Genomic DNA, 19746 nt, shown 5'->3' with positions numbered 1-19746 from the left:
CGGTATGATAAAGTTAATAAAGACTTTAATAATCATTTTATTGGGTGTGCCATTCTGAGAATATCGGACAAGTTTAAACCTATCCCAAATTAAAACTACTAACTAGACCAGGGGTAGGGAACCTGCGGCTCTCCAGATGTTCAGGAACTACAATTCCCATCAGCCCCTGCCAGCATGGCCAATTGGCCATGCTGACAGAGGCTGATGGGAATTGTAGTTCCTGAACATCTGGAGAGCCGCAGGTTCCCTACCCCTGAACTAGACTATTTCAAAAATGCCAAGGTGGGTCTTCCCTCAAGAAGAATTATTTAGACGTGAAAGGAGAATTGAGTATTGGTGAATAACATATAGTAACATTTTATACTTTTTACAGGGGAAATGTAAAATGAAATCAAGAGATCAATTCCTAGTAGTCAGAAATACGTGTAAATTGTTTTTATGCGTAATTTACTAGGAAAGTTTAAAATAGGAAAAAGATGTTATGTTTTTGAAGACTTAAGTGAATTTGAAGTGGAACTGTGTAAGAATGATAATCATGTTATTCCTAATACATATAAGCTTTTGTTGAGATTTGACACAAAAGGGCGAAGGAGTGTGATGAAATTGGCTGTCAACTTTGGGCGCAATATACAAATGGAACAATAGGAGAATATGTGAATAAAAGTACTTACATTTGCATTAAGTTTCAGTCTTGAAGAGAATTTCTATAAAGTGGGGTGTTGGGGTTTGTCGCTGGAAAAATTGGTGAAGATGTATAATAATGTTTAGAATGTGTATTGGAAATGTGATCATCATGAAGGGCTGTTTATGTTTATTTATTTCTTTAAATTGATAGGCCATCCTTCTTTATATGAACTTAGGGCCACTTGCAATATTGGTTCTAACCATAAGATCAATAAAGTATAACCATCATTTGGTATCATTAACCTCCTTAGACGGTAGACCCTTCCGCACACGCAAAATGATGTGTTTTCAAACCACTTTCACAACTGTTTGCAAGTGGATTTTGCTATTCCGCACAGCTTCAAAGAGCACTGAAAGCAGTTTGAAAGTGCATTATTCTGCATGTGCGGAATGAGCCAGACTAAGATTGTAATATCCACATTCACATATACTTTGGGGAAGGGAAAGCACAGGAAGAAAGGGAGGCCAACTGGATGGATAAATACTATAGGCCCGGTGGAGCACCTCCATCTTGCAGACAGTGCAAGTTCTCAGGGCGCAGTTCTCACTTGTCAGAACATTCCACTAGTCTGGGTCCAGAGCCAAGAAAGCTCTGATTGAGGCCAGCTGGACAACTTTGGGCCAGGGTCCGCCAGTAAGTTGTTATTTGCTGAGCATAAAGCACCGGGGGCTGGGGACGGCCCCGCAGATATGAAGACTCCAGACTGCTTAGGGCTTTGAAGGTTAGCACCAGAACCTTGAATCCACCTGGAGCCAGTGCAATTGGTGGAGCACTGGCTGGATATGTACCCACCGTGGGCTCCCAGTCAGGACCTGGGCTGCTGCATTTTGTACCAGCTGGAATTTCTGAAACAGCCTCATCGGCAATCTTGCGTAGAGCAAGTTCCAGACCAGCTAGGCAAGAAGGCCCATGTAGATGTTAAATAACATTGGATAGAAAATTGCCCTTTACAGGATCCCACACATGAATGAATGGCATGCCGAGGTTCTCTCCCCAGTCGCTACCCTCTATCCCTGACCCTGGAGATCTGACCACCGTCCTTGCAAGATTGTTCCATGTGTCCCAGCACTGGCGAGTCAAGAGATCATGATCGACTTAAGTTGAACGCTGCTGTCAGGTTGATGCTGCTGTTATTGATCGATCTGGTCAATAACAGCAGTGTCAACCTGGCTCGGTCCAGTTACAGTGGACTTGTAGCAAAACTAAAACTTTTTGGATACAAATATATTCAACGTTTCAGAAGATTTTTACAGACTCATATACAAATGCAAACAGAGACCTTTCTTTTTGGTCTTATGGACAAGAGAGTTTGAAAAAACCCATGCAACTTTGTTTTTATGTAATGACATCAGCACAAACATGGAAAACCTCATTTATACCTACAACAGAAGAGTGGCTTGTGAAGTTATTGGAACTGAAGGAAATGGCTAAACTTACTTCTTTGATTAGAGAAGAACTTATTTCAAATCATTGATAATTGGAAATCCTTGGCAGACTTTCTGCATTTAAAAAAATGAATTGATGTGTGGATTTGAGGAACAGAGGAATAAGAAAACAGATATTTTTAACAACCTGTTTTTAACAACTTCTGTTGTTTTAATCTGTATTTATTTCTCGTAACTGCTGCTTAAGTTTTTAATGGGTTTAAGTTATATTTTTGTATTGATTTGCTGTCTTAGAGAACAGCCATATTGTGAGCCGCCTCGAGCCCTTTGGGGGTGAGGCGGCTTATAAATCCAATAAATAAATAAATAAATAAATAAATAATATAATAGAGAAAATGTGAAGTTTATTAGTGATAATAATACTAATAAAGAATTAATTTTGCAATTGTAACTAGACAGCAAATAGACAGCAAATATTTGGTGCAGATGAAATTGGGAGCCCTTCCCTTTCCCCTCGTTGTGCGTACTTTTTCTCTCTCTTTGTCCTTTGTATGTCTTTTAAGCCTTGATTTTTTAAAAGTCTTGATTTTAACATTCTGAAAGGCAAGGTGTTAGAAAACTTTCTAGAAAGCACCTTTCAAACGATTCCACAGGTTTGAACGCAACAGTGTGCTTAGAAAGGAGTGTAAATTCTTGTAGGAATTCATTTCTAGTGGAGCAGCTGTTCCATAACATTCTGATTTTTAACTATATGTCTTCTTCATCCTCAGCGCTGGCAGCACTCCTCGGAGTGGTCCCCTTTCTGGGAACATACTGGGCAGCTGTCCCTGCAGTTCTGGACCTCTGGCTTGTACAAGGAGAAGGATGTAAAGCTCTGCTCCTCTTGGTGTGCCATCTGTTGCCAACATATTTTGTGGACACAGCAATTTATTCTGATATATCGGGGTAAACATTTCAATATAGCTTTCTATCTGTATTGTGAAAGGCCCTGCTGAAATATTAACAACACCTGTAAGGCTAACACCTGTAAGGCTAACACTTGTAAGGCTAACCTCTCCTCCAATTACAAACTTGGATTGTTTGGAAAGGTGGGATCCTGAAAACTAATCATACCTTTTTAACCATCAGGGCAAAAAGCTCAGCCCGTCTGGTGAAGTTGGCCATGCATTTTATTATATTGTCATACAGCTGTGCGCATAAGCCCTGCGAAAGTGTGATGCCCGTTGTGTGAATATCTGCTGAGTCCAGAGATTGAATAAGAATGCCTGCTGGGCTTGTCATCCTTTTCACATGGGCTCATTCCGCACATGCAGAATAATGCAGTTTCAAACTGCTTTCATTGCTCTTTGAAGCTGTGCGGAATGGCAAAATCCACTTGCAAACAGTTGTGAAAGTGGTTTGAAAATGCATTATTTTGCGTGTGCGGAAGGGGCCATGTATGAGTTGCACATTTAGCCAGTGAGCTGATACTGGTTAATGTAGGTTACATTCAACACTATTATTTTGAGATGATGCTTTTCTAGTTTGTAATATATACCTAGCTTGATCCTTGTCAGAACTCAGAAGCTGTGCAGAGTCAAGCCCGGTAAGTAATTGGATGGGGGACTTCCAAGGAAAACCAGGATTGTGACGTGACAAACCATCTCGGAATGTCTTTTGCCTTGAAAACCACACTAGGGGTTGTCATATGTCAGATGTGACTTGATGACATCTGATTTAGGACAACCTCTCTTTAGTCCGTGTCTCTTACAGGCAAAGGCATTCTAAAAATATTTTAATAAAAATACTGTTACGTGCAGACTTCCCTCTGAACTGGCCTATTATACAAGATAAACAAATTTTCCCACCGGAGCATGCAAATGTTGAAGTTACAAGAAGACATTGACATACGAAGGATAACAAGAACAGCGTAGATATAACTAATGATGTAACCCTGAATAATGGAAGAGTTGTCGAAGGCTTTCACGGCCGGAATCACTGGGATGCTGTGTGGTTTTTCCAGCCACAGATGCAGGCGAAACCTCAGGAGAGAACACGGCCATTCAGCCCGGAAACCACACAGCACCCCAATGGAAGAGTTCTTTATATATTTTCTTTGCTAATCCAGTTAAAGTTATTATTATTTAACTGTTGAGTCCCTAACAATCTGTTTGTAGAAACTTTAAGAATAGATTATGGAAGGGTACTAGTTAGTTGGGGGGGAGTCATTATAATTGTATGTTTATAGCTTATGTATCATTGCTGTATTTGATCTTTTAATTGATTAATTTTTTGGGTTGTTTCTCTCTTTGGCTTCTCTTTCTATCTCCTACTCTTTCCTTCCTTCCTTCCTTCCTTCCTTCCTTCCTTCCTTCCTTCCTTCCTTCCTTCCTTCCTTCCTTCCTTCCTTCCTTCCTTCCTTCCTTCCTTCCTTCCTTCCTTCCTTCCTTCCTTCCTTCCTTCCTTCCTTCCTTCCTTCCTTCCTTCCTTCCTTCCTTCCTTCCTTCCTTCCTTCCTTCCTTCCTTCCTTCCTTCCTTCCTTCCTTCCTTCCTTCCTTCCTTCCTTCCTTCCTTCCTTTGTTTCATTTACTCGTTTAAATTGTTGTAATTGTAAGTGCATAACTGAATAAATAAATTATTCGAAAAGATAACAAGAACAGCTTTTTCGATCGAACGCTCTTGAAAATACACTGTAAACAAATGCTAAATTTTATATTATGAATAGTTTGCAAGAACGACAGTGTGCTCAGCTGGGATGCGAGAACTGTAGCATTTTAATGTGGCGTGTTGCAATTACAGAGGCGGACATCCGTATCTGACTGGTCTTGCTGTAGCTGGTGGGGCGTATTACCTTGGGCTCGAAGGAGCCATCATTGGACCCATCCTTCTCTGCATTCTGGTGGGTGCCTCCAACATCTACAGTGCTATGCTTGTCAGCCCAACAAGCTCATTGCCCACCCCGTCACAGATGGCTTGGCCTTTGCACATATACAGGTAAGCTTCATCCCTTGTTGTCACAAATCACCATCCCCTTGAAATTATGTATTGTTCGTTTGTAGCAGTTCTTGTACTGTGGGAGGGCCCTTTGGCACTCTGAGGGAAGGGGTTATGCACCAGGCAGAGCCTGAGACAGTTTTGTTACCTGAAGTGGTGGGAAGTATCTCCCTTTTCGTGTGGGGAAATTAGCTGGAGCAGACTCTTGGCATTGGAAAAGCCGGGGGTAACACGGGGTCTTGATTGCCTGTGTATACAGGAGTCATCTTTTGTATAGAAACACGCAGGAGAGTGGATAAAAGCTGAACAATTTTTGTGAAGGGATAAAAATGGGGGTACATAAGCATACAATAAAACAGCAGAACACACATACAGCCCTAGGATCTAGAATATATAAGGAATGGATGGCTGAGTTGACCATGAGCCAGCTGCCAGGATAACTGACTCCCAGGGGGCTCAAACTCCTGACCGTGTGAGTGGCAGTGCGAGCACTTAACCACTACGCCACGCATCTCCTAAGGCAGTGATGGCGAACCTTTTCAAGACCGAGTGCCCAAACTGCAACCCAAAACCCACATATTTGTCGCAAAGTGCCAATACGGCAATTTAACCCGAAAACTGAGGTTTTAGTTTAGAAAAATGGTTGGCTCCGAGGCATGCGTTACTCGGGAGTAAGCTTGGTGGTAGTCGGTGGCTTTGCTTTGAAGCAACCGTGCAACTCTTCCAACAGGTGAATCACGACCCTAAGAGGGTTTACTCAGAAGCAAGCCACATTGCCAGCAACTGAGCTTACTCCAAGGTAAGCTTTAGTTCTTCGCATGAAAATCAGTGAGGTTTAACAGCACTTAACAGGGTTACCAACACTGCCTCCCCAAAACTAGGTCTTAGGTTTAATGCTAATAATCGAGCTCAGCGGCCCAGGCCAGCCTAGATGTGTTTGCGCATGCCCACAGAAAGGGCTCTGAGTGCCATCTCTGGCACCAGTGCCATAGGTTCGCCATCACTGTCCTAAGGAATATAGAGAGGAGCAAAAAATTATAATCATCTGATCCTGGAGTGGAATGTCTAAGGAACAGAACTGAGCAACCCATACTTAGCTCTGTGGAACAGTATCACAGATAGAGTTGTCCAGAGATACTGAATTGGGAGAGTGGGCTTCTTGTGTCCTGTTTCCCCCCAAAATAAGACAGGGTATATTAATTTTTGCTCCAAAAGATGCATTTGGGGCTTATTTTCAGTGGATATGTTTTGCGCCCCCCACATGACCAGATCAGCTGCGCCGGGGAATCTGTAACTAGGGCATATTTTTGGAGTAGGGCTTATATTTCAAGCATCCTCCAAAAATCCCAAAAAATCATGCTAGGGCTTATTTTGGGGGTAGGTCTTTTTTCGGGGAAATGATAGGGAAAAATGGCCTCGGCCGGCCCTTCCCCCAGGGCCAGAGTGAAGCCTATCGCCTGTCCTTTAATTTCCTGGGACACATAAAAGTGTTTCTCACCTCGTTATTCTGTATCGTGGGAAGAACGGGAGGGGAGAGTGTGGGCATTGGGTTGTTTGGAAAGAAAGAGGCCAAGCAGAAGCCATGATCTCAGATCTGGCTTCTTACTACATGAGTGCCTGACACAGTTCAATAAATGACTACTGATTCAATCTAGAGTCTCAGTCATTGACTGTTGTACAAGACCCTTTCACACAGTAAGGAGGGAGGGCCTCCTTGTGTGCAAAGAGAGAAATGCGAGGAGAGCCCTCTGCAAGCCCATTGCGCAGAGAAGAGTCCCCAGGTAAACGTTCCATGTGTAAGGGGCAATCATTGTCCTAGCAAGAGGGAGAGTTTACTTTTCTTGCATCTTCTGCTAGAGACAAGTCTGCAGTGATAATTATTTTCCTTGCTTTGTTTATGTTCATTGCCCATTCTTTCTTGCTTCTGTGATAAAGGGCACCCTCCTTTCTTTGCTTCAGGCATCCATGCTGTTTGTCAGGATGCTATATCCTGGGTGGGAGAGGACTGAGTTTTTAGGGGGATCGAACTTCATTTTGATTAATGGTTATTTGGTTATGTGCAAATATAGTGGCCTCTATTAAAGAGTTTCTATAATAGCCTAAACTGCGCTTTGTATCTTTGCAACTGCTGTGAATTTCTTGGAGTATCACGTGCTTGTCTTGATTAATCAATACAAGGAATAGGGTTTTTTTGGAATAAAGCCTTTCAGCCCAGTCCAGCCCGGGGGGTGGGGTGGGGTTGCGGAGCGGCCTGGGATGGTGCCACCCCACTGCCTCAAAAGAGGCATTCGGCAGCAGAGTTGGCAGGGAAACCCAGGAAAGCCCCCGCTGGCCGCAAAAAGTCCCATTCAGGGGAACAGCTTACAGCCCCCTTTTTGGTGGTGTAAGTCTGTGCTGGGAAAAGGGGGGCAGTACTGGTTCCCAAAGAGTTGAGGAAGTCAGCTAAATTTCCCTGTCAAGTTTGAGATGAAATATAGTCTGGAGATAAAATAGTCTTATGTCCCTTTATTTTTGTCAGTGGAGAGTTTTGTTGTCTCATTTACCTGCGTTTCTTTCAGGCAACCAAGAGAGACTCCCGAAGAACTGAAAACTGCTACAGAGTGACAGACGCAGCATTTCTTCTGCTCCTGTGTCCTCTATGAACTCTGAGCTCAGGAGAGCCGTGGCTTTTAGCCCCCTCTCCAGCTGGCCCACTGACAGCACTGAAGCCGCACCCGCTTATAAGCATATCCACTGAAACAATAATGTTGCCTCGGTTTGCTGATTGTGCAAACCGGCCTCGGAGTTGGGGGCTTAATTTGCCAAACTGGTTTTTTCCATACAAAACCTTTGAGTCAAGTTTTGTTGCCTGGTGACATTTTTTGATTTGGCATTTTATATTTTTGGTTCTATAGATTAATAGATTTTGAAAGTGAAAATCCCACCTCTTTTGCCTTTGGAACACTCACTTTGTCACAAAGAGACGTGCTTTTGTACAGCTGTTACACCGTTTCAACCTAGCGCCTGTCCCAGTCAAGTATAGTTTTGAGCTGGGCCTTGAAGAAGTTCTTAATGGTCGCTTTGTTTGAACCACTGACACTTCCTGTTTGTGTGCCAGCAGTACCGACGTCATGAGCATGCCGTGTAGCCAGGGACCGCATGACAGGTATAATGAATTATGTTCAGCGTGATACGGGGGGGCTGTTTGCACGTATAATGAGTTACGTTCGGTATGATATGGGAGGATGCTTGTTCAGAACAACTTTGTTACCTTTCCATACAATTCTAGTTTTGGCAGATGGCTACATGGTTATATTTGGAAGAGTATGTATAGGGAGGGAGGCGGACGGATGGCTCCTGGTGGGCCAGCAGAGATCCCTTGGGGGGTTATGCCTGCAAGAGGGCATGCTGCGTGAAATAGTCTGAGACCTTCATGGTGAAGGGATCCTTCCTGGTAGACTCAAGAAGATGCAGAGATCCAGATCAGTTACATGGGTGAAGATCCTGCTCTGGACCATTCTTGGACCAGTGTGCTTGTTGGATAGCCAGCATCCTCCTTGGTCCTCTGTGGCCCCTGCTTGTGTGCTTCCCTTATAAGTACTTCTCTTTAGTTGAATTCTTCTAGTTGGTTTATTTGTTGTTCTCATGAAGTTTGTTCCTCATGGTCCCTTAATTGCCCAACGTCTGAACCTTTCTGCTGCTGTTCCTGGGCCACCCATCCCTACAAGGCTGGTCCTGGAACCTTTTTGGCGTTTTTGCACATACTTTCAAAGCCCGGCTTGTCCAAAGATACAATCCAAAGCTCCGCTGGCTCGCAGCCCAGCATCCTGCTAACCAAACTAGAGCTGCCAAGAGATCTGGAGAAAACTACCTTCTCCCTTTGGTAGAGACACAATCAGATGTTATTGTCGGGTGATGTTTTACTTCTGTTCCATGAAAAGATTCACCTGCACGTTCCCACAGGATGAGCAACTATTAAAGGGGCTGGGCATTTTTCTCCAGGCCTGTTGGCAGCCAATACAGGACATTTTGAGAACATACTACCTGTTCCTTCAGAAAATGTTATGTGTTCTCTGTTTTCAGTTCGACAATATTTGTTTAAATTGTAGTTGTGGTTCATTTTTTAAGCTGCTTTTGGTCTCTGTTAAAACTTTTCAACTAAATAAAGTATTTTTAAATCAGACCACAATGCAACAAAGTCAAAATGGACAGTGTGTTTTAAAAATTGGGCAGATTTGCCAGGGCATTTAAGTGCCCCTCAGAGCAGTTTCCTCCTGTGAAAACTCTTGAGGAGGGAGGCCGAAACCTTTTTTCACCCCATGGTGGAATTCCAAGCCCATTTGGACTCTGCCATTCGCCAGAGCTGCAGGGAACCCCGGATCCAACTTATGAAAACCCAAATGCGTAGCTTGACCATCTGGTACATAATTAAACCACGTGGCTGCCTGCATGAGGCCGAAATCCCTTTTTTAGGCTCAAGCATCGAGTGGAGATATGCAGGCGTTGCTGCCTGCAGGCACTAGAAATTAAGCTATCTTGGTAGGCCTCACCAATAAAAAAAAAGACCAAGAAATCTGAAGGAGGCTGAGGCTGGGGAAGGCAGCGATGAAGGAGATAGAAAAGATTCTTACGTGTAAGGATGAGTCACTGGCAACCACGATCAAGTTAATTGATTCTATAGTATTCTGGATTACTATGTATGGATGTGAAAGCTGGACATTGAAGAATGCTATCAGGAAGAAAGCAGATTCCTTTGAAATGTGGTGTTGGATTAGAATGTTACAGATACTGGGGGCTGCCAACACACACACCCCACACACAAACTGTCCCTGGAAGTGAAAACAGGTAAACTGAGGCTGTTGTACTTTGGCCACATAATGAGAAGGCAAGAGTCATTGAAAAAGAGATTAAAGCTAGAAAAGGTTGAAGGCAGCAGGGAAAGAGGAAGGCCCAACACGAGACGATTGACTCTAACAAGAAAGCCACAACGGCCCTCAGTTTTCAAGACCAGAGCAAGGCTTGTAAATGATAGGCCTTTTTGGAGGTTGCTGAGTCTTTGGGTCGCCGGGAGTCAGAAACCACTTGACAGTACTTGGCCTACAAACAGCTTTACGTTTAAATGTTGACAAGTGGCAAAACTAAACTCACTGGGAGGTGTTTGTTTAGGGAATGAGCTTTAAGGCAAAAATGTCAGGCCCTATATCCAACTCAGGGAGCTTTGACCCTTAGCAGCTTATACTCTGAGCTGCTGGACTCGAATCAAGTTGTCCTACAGCATGTGAGAGTCCTAATGCCCACCTCTGTCCTCAGTGGGTACGGACGGACACAAGGAATGGGAGGTCTGGGCATGCCCGTTTGCTCTGTCAAGGAATGCAAACCCAAAGCTCATGGTTCATGGACTGTGAGAGGGGAAGGGCATTTGGGAGGCACACTAAGACTGTCTTGTCTCAGTGCTTTGCTGGTACAGCAGGTGAATGTATACCAAGGTGGGAGGGAATGCCCTTTGTAGGTAGGTGTTGCACCTTCAGTAGACTAGATAGAGCCGTAGGTGTCTAAGGGGCAAAAGGAACGAATGTACCAGTACCCTGATGTGTTAGGATATACATTTGGGAAACCAAATCCAGGAGCAGCAGTGGCGTAGGAGGTTAAGAGCTCATGTATTGAATCTGGAGGAACTGGGTTTGATTCCCAGCTCTGCCGCCTGAGCTGTGGAGGCTTATCTGGGGAATTCAGATTAGCCTGTACACTCCCACACATGCCAGCTGGGTGACCCTGGGCTAGTCACAGCTTCTCCGAGCTCTCTCAGCCCCACCCACCTCACAGGGTGTTTGTTGTGTGGGGGGAAGGGCAAGGAGATTGTAAGCCCCTTTGAGTCTCCTACAGGAGAGAAAGGGGGGATATAAATCCAAACTCTTCTTCTTCTTCTTATATCCATGACTTTCACCAAGAGACAGTATGATGTCGTGGTTAAGAGCAGCAGACTCTTATCTGGTGAGCTGAATTTGTTTCTCCACTCCTCCACAGGAAGCCTGCTGGGTGTACTTGGGCCAGTCAGAATTCTCTCTGAACTCTCTCCGCCCCACCTGCCTCACAAGGTGTCTGCTGGGAGGGGAAGGGAAAGGAGTTTATAAGCTTCTTTGAGACTTCTTACAGGAGAGAAAACTGAGGTATAAATCCAAACTCCTCTTCTTCATTATCCCAATTTGCTTAAGCCACAAATTGTTCTCACGATAATGTAGACATATTTAGCCTTTAAAACACTGAATTGGTACAAGCAGTTACCTAGTGCATTAACCACATGCACCAAAAATTCCCCCTTGTGTCCATTTTTGCAAGAAGGAGGACGTGAGTTGCTGTTCTGGAGAAACATCACCACATGGGGGAAAGGGTGTGTGCACTGGACAGCGTAATTTCCACTTCTAGAACATTTCCACTTCTAGAACATTTATGGTGAGCTTTTATCACGTTGAATTTTCACTCCTTTATAAATATGCTCGATATTTTTCTAAATAAAGTTCTGGGTCCACAAACGTGTTTCCTTTTTTAAAAACAAAAGTGTACATTTGTCTTTGTATATGGTGAGTTCCACTTGAAAGACTTAGAGATGACTGTCAACAATTTGTCTTTTTTTTCCATTGACTGCAGTCTTTTTACCTAATTGTTACTACGGGGTAACTGTTTAAATAATAAAAGCTCAAAGAAGCTCAAGTCGAAATGAAATAAAGTTTTGAAAAACTTTATTTAGCCAACTTCGGGCAGAGACAGGATCAGGGGAGCCACACAAAATGGCAATGTGTTCTCACTTTTATAGTATTAATGATGAGTTGCGTCAAAATGGCAGCAAAGAATACACCCCAAAGTTCCTACATCATCAATCAATCATGCAAAAGGTGGAGATTTTCCCTGTTCCCACAGTATTTTGGGGTTGTCCAAAATCCCCATTGGAAGATGTCAGCATTTCACCCTTTGACGTAAAGTGAACTAAAAACGTTTGTTTCCTCTTATCATTAATGTTTCTTGTTGCCCTGTTCCTTAAACAAGGAGTTTGAACATTCCCATAGGCCTTTCTATTGTTTTAGGAAGAGGGCAACTTTAAAGTATCTTCTGGGTACAATAGGATCTCAAAAACAGTATGGTTGGCACTTTTGTATAACTGTGAACAAAGAGGCATCTTTGGAGTTATTTGGCTGAGTTAGCATTATTAGTGAAAGAATAGGTTTGAGGCCTGCATGATTTCTTTGGTCAGCAGCTTTTATGGTTGCCAGCTCTGCGTTATAAGGAAAAATAATGGAGGGAAAGAAAAGTTTATCTTTCCTTTATGAATCCAAAATCCTTTTCCCTTTCTCTTTCTTATATTTTCTTTATTGCTCTCACTTTCTATCACTTGCTGTTTCTTTCTTTCACTCTTTTCCTTCTGCGCTTACATAATTGTTTTCTTTTTTTTCATGTGGTCGAGTGCTTGTATGCACTGCACCTCTACACAGCATACCCACACGCCCCAGTTCTTCGTTGCATGCTTGTCCTCGTTACAATTGCAATTTTAATATTCCTCATGAAATTATTTTAAAATTCCTCTTAAGATTCATGTAAAACAGCCTTTCTGCAATGCATGATAGGCCAAGGCCGTCCATATTAGGAGCTCAACCACTTTGGCACCAGCAATCAAGTTTAATTGAATCTTAAAAATGAAAGGAATATGCTAAAATCTGAAAGGGAAGAAGATTTTTTGAGAAGTGTAAAATGCGGTGTGGTCCAAGGACAGCAAGTACTTACAGTATTTTGCCAGGGTTTAGGCAGTCTGCAAATCCAAACGTCCCAAACGTTTCAGTCAGCTTTATGGAAAGTGGGATTTGCCCGCTTTTCAATTGAATAAATACGATTTGTGGTTGAAAATGACTCCTGAAGAACTGGCAGGCTCCCCTGGCAAACCAGTTTCTATGTAAACGTGGCTGAGCATGAAAGAAGGTCTGAAGGACTGGGGAACTGGACCAGGAGCATTACTTCTTGCTGATTCTTCATCTAATCTTTGCTTTCCATCCAAGCAAGCCTCAACGGACAAGTCCATAAAAACTCTTGTTGCAATGGCTGGCATCCAAAGGGACCCCTGATACATGATACATGCACCTGCCGTATGCTGAGTCAGACCACTGGTCCATCAAGGTCAATGTTGTCTACTCAGACTTTCAGAGCTCCCATGGTCTCAGGGAGGGGTTGTCCACATTGTCTACTGCCTGGTATTTTTCATTGGGGGGGGGGGTTAGTGCTTACAGAGATGGGGAAAGCTCCCCATTTTCACAGGCATGATTATTACTCCTCCCTTGCTAAAGCAAGGATCCATGTTTGCAAATGGGGGGGGTGCCTGTGGAGATGGGGAGACTTCCCAAACACTCCCCCCCCCCCGCTAAAGCTGGGATTCAGTTCTGGAAGGGAGAGCAGTGGTTCTCAACCTGGGGGTCGGGACCCCTTTGGGGGTCGAACGACCCTTTCACAGGGGTTGCCTAAGACTCTGCATCAGTGTCCTCCATCTGTAAAATGGATAAATGCTAGGGTTGGGATCACCACAACGTGAGGAACTGTATTAAAGGGTCGCAGCATTAGGAAGGTTGAGAACCACTGCTGTAGAGGATGGCAGGATGTAGAGTGGCAGGCAAAGAAAAAGGGGGAGAACAGCTGAAAAAAAGGCCAAGGGAGCAGGAAAGGCAGAAGGGTTCGACCCCCTTGGTGGGTGCCTTTAGTCAACCAACAGCTGTCTAGAGCCCACTGTATTATTCAGCACAATGGGCTTTACTGCTAGTTCCTCATAACCCTTAAAACAATCTCATTTAAGTTGACATCTTTGCTCCCAGACTTGGTAAACAGGATCCATGTGGCTGTTGGTTTCCATAGCAATGCATCAGCCATAACAGAACCACCACATTCTGTGGTGGAAGGAGATGGACCCCAGCTGTTTCCAGTAGTGAGGACACCTGTTCTCCAGAGGCCAGGTCTACGTCCATTGTCATATGAGTCATTTGCTAGTGATACTATGCTAGAACAAGAGGCAAAGCCAAGATGCCTTCCGCTCTCTATTAAGAAGCATTGACGTAGAAGTTGGGAGTGAGATAAAGCCAATTAATATGGGGGTGTTGTTAGGATGATTCTGTTGGTTAATAGCACTGTGGGTAAATCCCTGTGTCTGCAAATGGCGGCACCAACTCATAAGTGTATGCTACTGAGCCCTTTGGGGAATGGGCGGCCTAGAAGCCCAAAAATAAATAAATAAACAAATCTGTAAGAACCACTTCAAATGTTTAAAAGGTCAGGCATGTAACAGGTGGGTTGGACCAGCAAAAAGATTTTGGCACAATGGTTGTATGGTTGGCAGAGATAAATAGACTGTTTTGCCCAATTCCTTTATACCTTTCAGAAAAACAACCTTAATGTTTGAAGATAATTTGCTAGGTAAATGGCAGAAACGTTCAGAAATTCTTCAAGGAAGGCAAAAGATGAATGATGTCAGCTGAAATATTAATTAAAAAAAAATCTTCCCCAACCTTCATGCTTAACTGTTTAGTATCTGAAATGTCAGCTATGACTGAGTGAATTAAAAGGAAAGAATTTAATGCATAGAATATGAACAAAAAGTATGCCCTTAATATATCTATGGGATAATGAATATGGAGGAAGACAGAACAGGGTAGATAATAGCGTTATAAAATTAGTATCGCGGTTATGTAGCCCAAAGGTCTTCTTGTGAGAAATTTACTATACTGATCATTTAGAAAAGTATGCTGGAAACGTTGTAAGTGGCAAAAGATTGTTGAATGGGGAATGAATTACAACACGTCTGTGGAATTATTACTGAAGAATGATGGCATTCATCCCATTTTCCAAGTCCTGAAAACTGTAAGGAGTAACAATAAGAAACGCCTCTCTGAGACAGAGAACACAATTTGAAAGTATCGTTCAGTAATGGAAAAGGAGTGGGATGACAAACTATCACATGGACTCAAATAGTAACACAATTCACAACCAGTACTGTTTGCAGCCATATTTCCCGCGGTTTGTACCACGAGCTGTTCACTGGCTTAGAGCATCAGCTTCCCCAGTGAATTCTTACCTGACTGGGCTGGAAACAGTGCAACTCTGCTTTCAGAGAGAGCTGCTTTCAGGGGTAGATCAAAGAAAGCTACAGTTGGGGTCCGCCATCAGAGCAGCCAGCTCCTGGCTGTGGAAGGCACAGGGCCTTTCCCCACTTACCTTAAGCCCCGCACTATTCTCCGAAAGTAGCGCGGGGTCCCCCAGCACTCCCCACGATAGGGGCGGCGACAGCACAGCCGCCCCGCTGCTGCCGCTGTTGTGCCCCCTCAGCACGTGGCATCCCTGGCGCTCTTTTAAATGGCACCTTGTGATGACCCCGTGCAGAGCATGGGGTTGTGGGGACGCCCAGGTGCGCGGCATAGGGCGATTAAGGTAAGTGGGGAAAGGCCCACAGGAAAGGATGAGGGAAACCCAAAATGTGAGCAGTAAACAGCCGAGAGGAGCTACGTGTGATCGCTGAAGCCAGGGGACTCCCCCAGGCCGGGGAGAAGAGAAGAAAGATCTAGGCCTGTCCAAAAATGAGGGGAGCAAGGCATTCTGCTATCCCTAACTACAGGATTTCATTTGGAAAACACTAGGTGCCACACCCCAGTTCTTGGCTCCTTTCAATGGATGGAGATGGAGTGGGGTACCCAGCAGGGCTTCTGATTGGCTGTGTAGATTAAAAACATTTTGGCAGCAGCTGCCGCCACAACACAAAATATTTACTGTATGGCTGATGGTGAGCGGTAGCAGCTATTTTGCAGTTGAATTCTCCTCTCGTGGCAACCATTTTGTGGCTGCACCTTCATCTCTCAATTTACATTACATATCCTAAGATATAACTGCGCAAGGCTTGGAATGTTGCGATGACGCACTCCTAGCCAATCGCCACGCAAGACTCAGTTTTAGCCAAGCCATGTGTGTAACTGAGTTCTGCATGTCGATTGGCCCACTGCGAATCCCTTGCCACCTTCCCCCCACCCCAAACACCAAGGTGGACCTGGCGGGGCAGCAGTGGCTTGTCACCCACTGCCCTGCCAGGCCTGACACCAGCCTTCCCATCCCCCACCCCACCCTCCCTCCACCACTGCTCCAGCTCATGTACTTGAGGTATTTTCAATAATCATCTACAACACAGGTGTCAAATTCACAGCCCTCCAGATGTTATGGACTACAGTTCCCATCATCCCCTGCCAGCATGATGCTGGCAGGGGATGATAGGAACTGTAGTCCATAACATCTGGAGGGCCGCGAGTTTGACACCTATGATCTACAACGTCACAGAACAAGTCTTTCAAATAATTCAAGTGGGACCACGTTTGACTCTGTGCTGCTAATCTCTGAAAGCAAAGCCAAGGAAAATACCACAAGCGCACAAGCCTTTGAAGATATCGAAACCAGATTTACACCGGATTCTGGCCGCTCATCTGTGGGTTTTCAGGTTAGCCTGGAGAAGCTTGTGCACATGATGCAATATTGAATTGTTTTAATATGTCACATGTATGGTATGTGGGCATGGTATGTTAGATAGCCCTGGTGTAGATTCTATTCATTGTTGATTCAACAAAGTGTTAAAAATATCCAGTCTTTTGACTTCTGGCCACTTTTTTTGTGCAAATGGTTCTGATTTCTTGACTTTTGTTGCACAACCCCTCCCCCTTTTCTCTCTCTCTCTCTCTCTCTCTTCTGTGTACAGTATAGGCCAAGACCCTACAGTCTTGCTCCTTCAGGTGAATGACGCATCCCTCCAGAACAGGGCAACTCCACAAGTCTCAAATGGTTTTATTATTGACTTCCAGCTTCACAAAATCGAGGAAGGAGGGGAGAATTAGAAGCTCTGCGTGAGAAAGCAGAAATTCCAAAGAACAGCAATGTGAATGAACATGGTTCCCTCCCCCCACCCCCCAGACTGTAGGGAGGGTTAGGAGGACAGTGAGGGGTAATAGAGAAAGTGGAAGTGACCAATCCTGAGATCCTGCAGAGAATCTAATGCTCAAGAAGGGCATTTGATCCATTTGACCATAATGGATCAAGTCATGGATCTAGACACGGCCAGACCTGGGTATGTCACAAGATTTCCATGGTAGTGGAATTTATTCTGTCCCCATATTTCCTTCATAGTGTCATCTCTCCCCTTTCTGGGGAAATCTATTCATTTGCATTCCAAACTGCAATGAACACTTAGGTCCTTGTGTGATGAACAGCCGTACTCCAAAGAGTTGACCTGGTCATCAAACATCGTGATTGACAGAGTTCAAATAGGATTCCGAGAGTGGCAGATAGAACTCAGTTAAGAGCTGACAGCTGACTGAGGAAGTAGTTAACAGACAGAACTTGGAAACAGCTGTGAAAACTGTAAAGTCTCTGGTGGAAGATTTCTTGGGTTTTTGGATCAGGACAGGATCCATAACCAGGAAAGTAATTCTAATGTTTATAGAGTGATTCCCACACACGCAGTGTTATATATATATATAACATTGGAGCAGGAGAGGTACCCCAGTATAATGCAATTTTCTCCAAGGGAACGAATCTCTGTAGTGCTTGTAATTCCAACTGAAGAGGTACTAGTTGCTTGAGAAAGGATAGTTTTGCTAACAGAAGTTAAGCTGTTTAGTAGTTATTGGAGGAAGGGAATGGTTGCAGCCCTGCTCTGGTGCCATGGGCAGGGACGTAGGTATAGATTTTTTATGGGGGGGGGTTCGGGGGTGGGGCCATACCCCCCCACCCCTAGGGCATGGCCACGCCTCCCCAAGCCCCGCCCCTGGCCTAGCGCTTATAAAAGCAGCTCTCCGAGGTCGGGGATGGCAGACTCCCCTGTCAGGTGTGCAATGGTTAAGCTAGAAGCATCAAACTTTCAGGGTATCTTTAGGAGTCTCTCCTAATGATACCACCCAGGTTTGGTGAAGTTTGATTCAGGGGGTCCAAAGTTATGGACCCTCAAAGGTGTAGCCTTCATCTTCTATTAGCTCCCATTGAAAACAATGGAGGATGGGGTACTCCCTTTGGGAGTCCATAGCTTTGGACCCCCTGGACCAAACTTCACAAAACCTGGGGGGTATCAATAAGAGACTTTCCTGATAATACATCCCAGGTTTGGTGAAGTTTGGTTCAGGGGGCCCAAAGTTATGGACCCTCAAAGGTGTAGCCCCCATCTTCTATTAGCTTCCATTGGAAACAGTGGAGGATGGGGGCACCCACTTTGGGAGTCCATAACATTGGACCCCCTGAATCAAACCTCACCAAACCTGGGTAGTATCATCAGGAGAGTCCCCCAAACTTGGTGCTGCTAGCCCAAACAATGCGCCCCCTGCAGGCCAAAAACCGAAAAATCACTAAAATGTTTTAAAAACCCACGAACGGGTGGGCGGAGCTTCGAACATGAATGGGGGGGTTCAAACCCGAGAACCCCCCTTACCTACGTCCATGGCCCATGGGTCACCCTGCTTAGCATCTTCAGGGGAGGAGGGCAGCTTGCCCTCAAGTCAATATTAGGCTGCAGATAGTGTGGGATCGATTTGGCTCCAGTCTCCTGTTGGTCCTACTAGTTGCTTAATTCTTGCTTAATTCTTGGAACCTTTCTACCTGACATTGGGCTGCTTTTGGACGGTGACTCTGGGTTGAACTGGTGGACCCTTGGCTTTGATTTTGGACTGGAACCCGAGATCCCTTTACCCTATTCCAGCCAAGGGCAGTTTAGTCAGATGCCTCTGGGGACTGACTGACTTAGAAGGTTTAGAAAATACCAATCAAATAGTTGTCTTACTCTTCCTCCTATCGAGGCCAACCTCGAAACAAGAGTGGGACAGCCCGTGGTATTTCACTGCTGGGAGATCTACATGTTACATGTGAGACACGCCAGAGAGAAATGGAATTACAACTCATCTCCAGATGACAGGATATCAGTCAGAATTCAAAGTGACCTGGACACATTAGACAGCTGGGCCAAAACAAACAAAATGAGTTTCAACAGAGATAAATGTGAGATACTACACTTAGGCAGAAAAAATAAAATGCACAGATATAGGATAGGTGACACCTGGCTTGAAAACACTACCTGTGAAAGGGATCTGGGAGTCTTAGTAGACCACAAACTAGACATCAGTCAGCAGTGTGATGCGACGGCCAAGAAAGCCAATGTGATTCCAGGCTGTATCAATAGGAGTCTAGTGTCTTGATCGAGGGTAGTAATTTTACCTCTCTATTATGCATTATGAGGAGCCGCGTGGCGCAGCGGTTAAGTGCTTGCACTGCCACTCACACAATCAGGAGTTTGAGCCCCCTATGGGTCAGATTGTCAGGACCAAGCCTGTCAGTGCTTAGATGTCTTGCTGTGTGGGAATTGCAAATGTTTCCTGTAAATGCTTTCCTGTTTCCCTCTCCCCTCCCTGGCAATTCCCTGGTGCCAGCCCTCCTGCGGGAAGGTGCGAACGTTCCCAGGTTTCTTGAAGCTCTGTAAGTGCAAAATCTTATACGCATTGTGCAACACACTTCGTGGGAATCAAATGAGCGGGAGGGATTGCACGCTATAATCGCCGAATCTAAAGGCGGTGAGAGCCTTAGATTCAGCTTTCTGCCTATGTTACTTCACAGCGTTGTAGAAATAAACTGCTTTAGGACTTTCCTACGGTCTCTGTTATTTCCACGTTCGAGAGCCTGACACAG

At 44.6% G+C, this 19746-nt stretch overlaps 1 protein-coding gene across 2 annotated transcripts in view; it reads left to right on the top strand.

Moving 5' to 3' along the window:
- TMEM245 (transmembrane protein 245) overlaps window positions 1–9824 on the top strand; it is an 83492-nt gene extending 73668 nt beyond the window's left edge. For both annotated transcript variants that reach the window (XM_048510912.1, XM_048510911.1), the window contains 3 exons: window positions 2841–3015; window positions 4849–5043; window positions 7602–9824. In XM_048510912.1, coding sequence (XP_048366869.1) covers window positions 2841–3015; window positions 4849–5043; window positions 7602–7647 — 416 coding nt within the window. In that variant the 3' untranslated portion in view covers window positions 7648–9824. The remainder of the gene's footprint in view (window positions 1–2840; window positions 3016–4848; window positions 5044–7601) is intronic.
- The last annotated feature ends 9922 nt before the right edge of the window (window positions 9825–19746 follow it).

The sequence above is a fragment of the Sphaerodactylus townsendi genome, linkage group LG11, assembly GCF_021028975.2.
Source record: "Sphaerodactylus townsendi isolate TG3544 linkage group LG11, MPM_Stown_v2.3, whole genome shotgun sequence".
Classification (NCBI taxonomy): Eukaryota; Metazoa; Chordata; class Lepidosauria; order Squamata; family Sphaerodactylidae; genus Sphaerodactylus; species Sphaerodactylus townsendi.
Note: the sequence above shows the minus strand (reverse complement) of the source record. Positions and strands in the feature narration are given on the sequence as shown.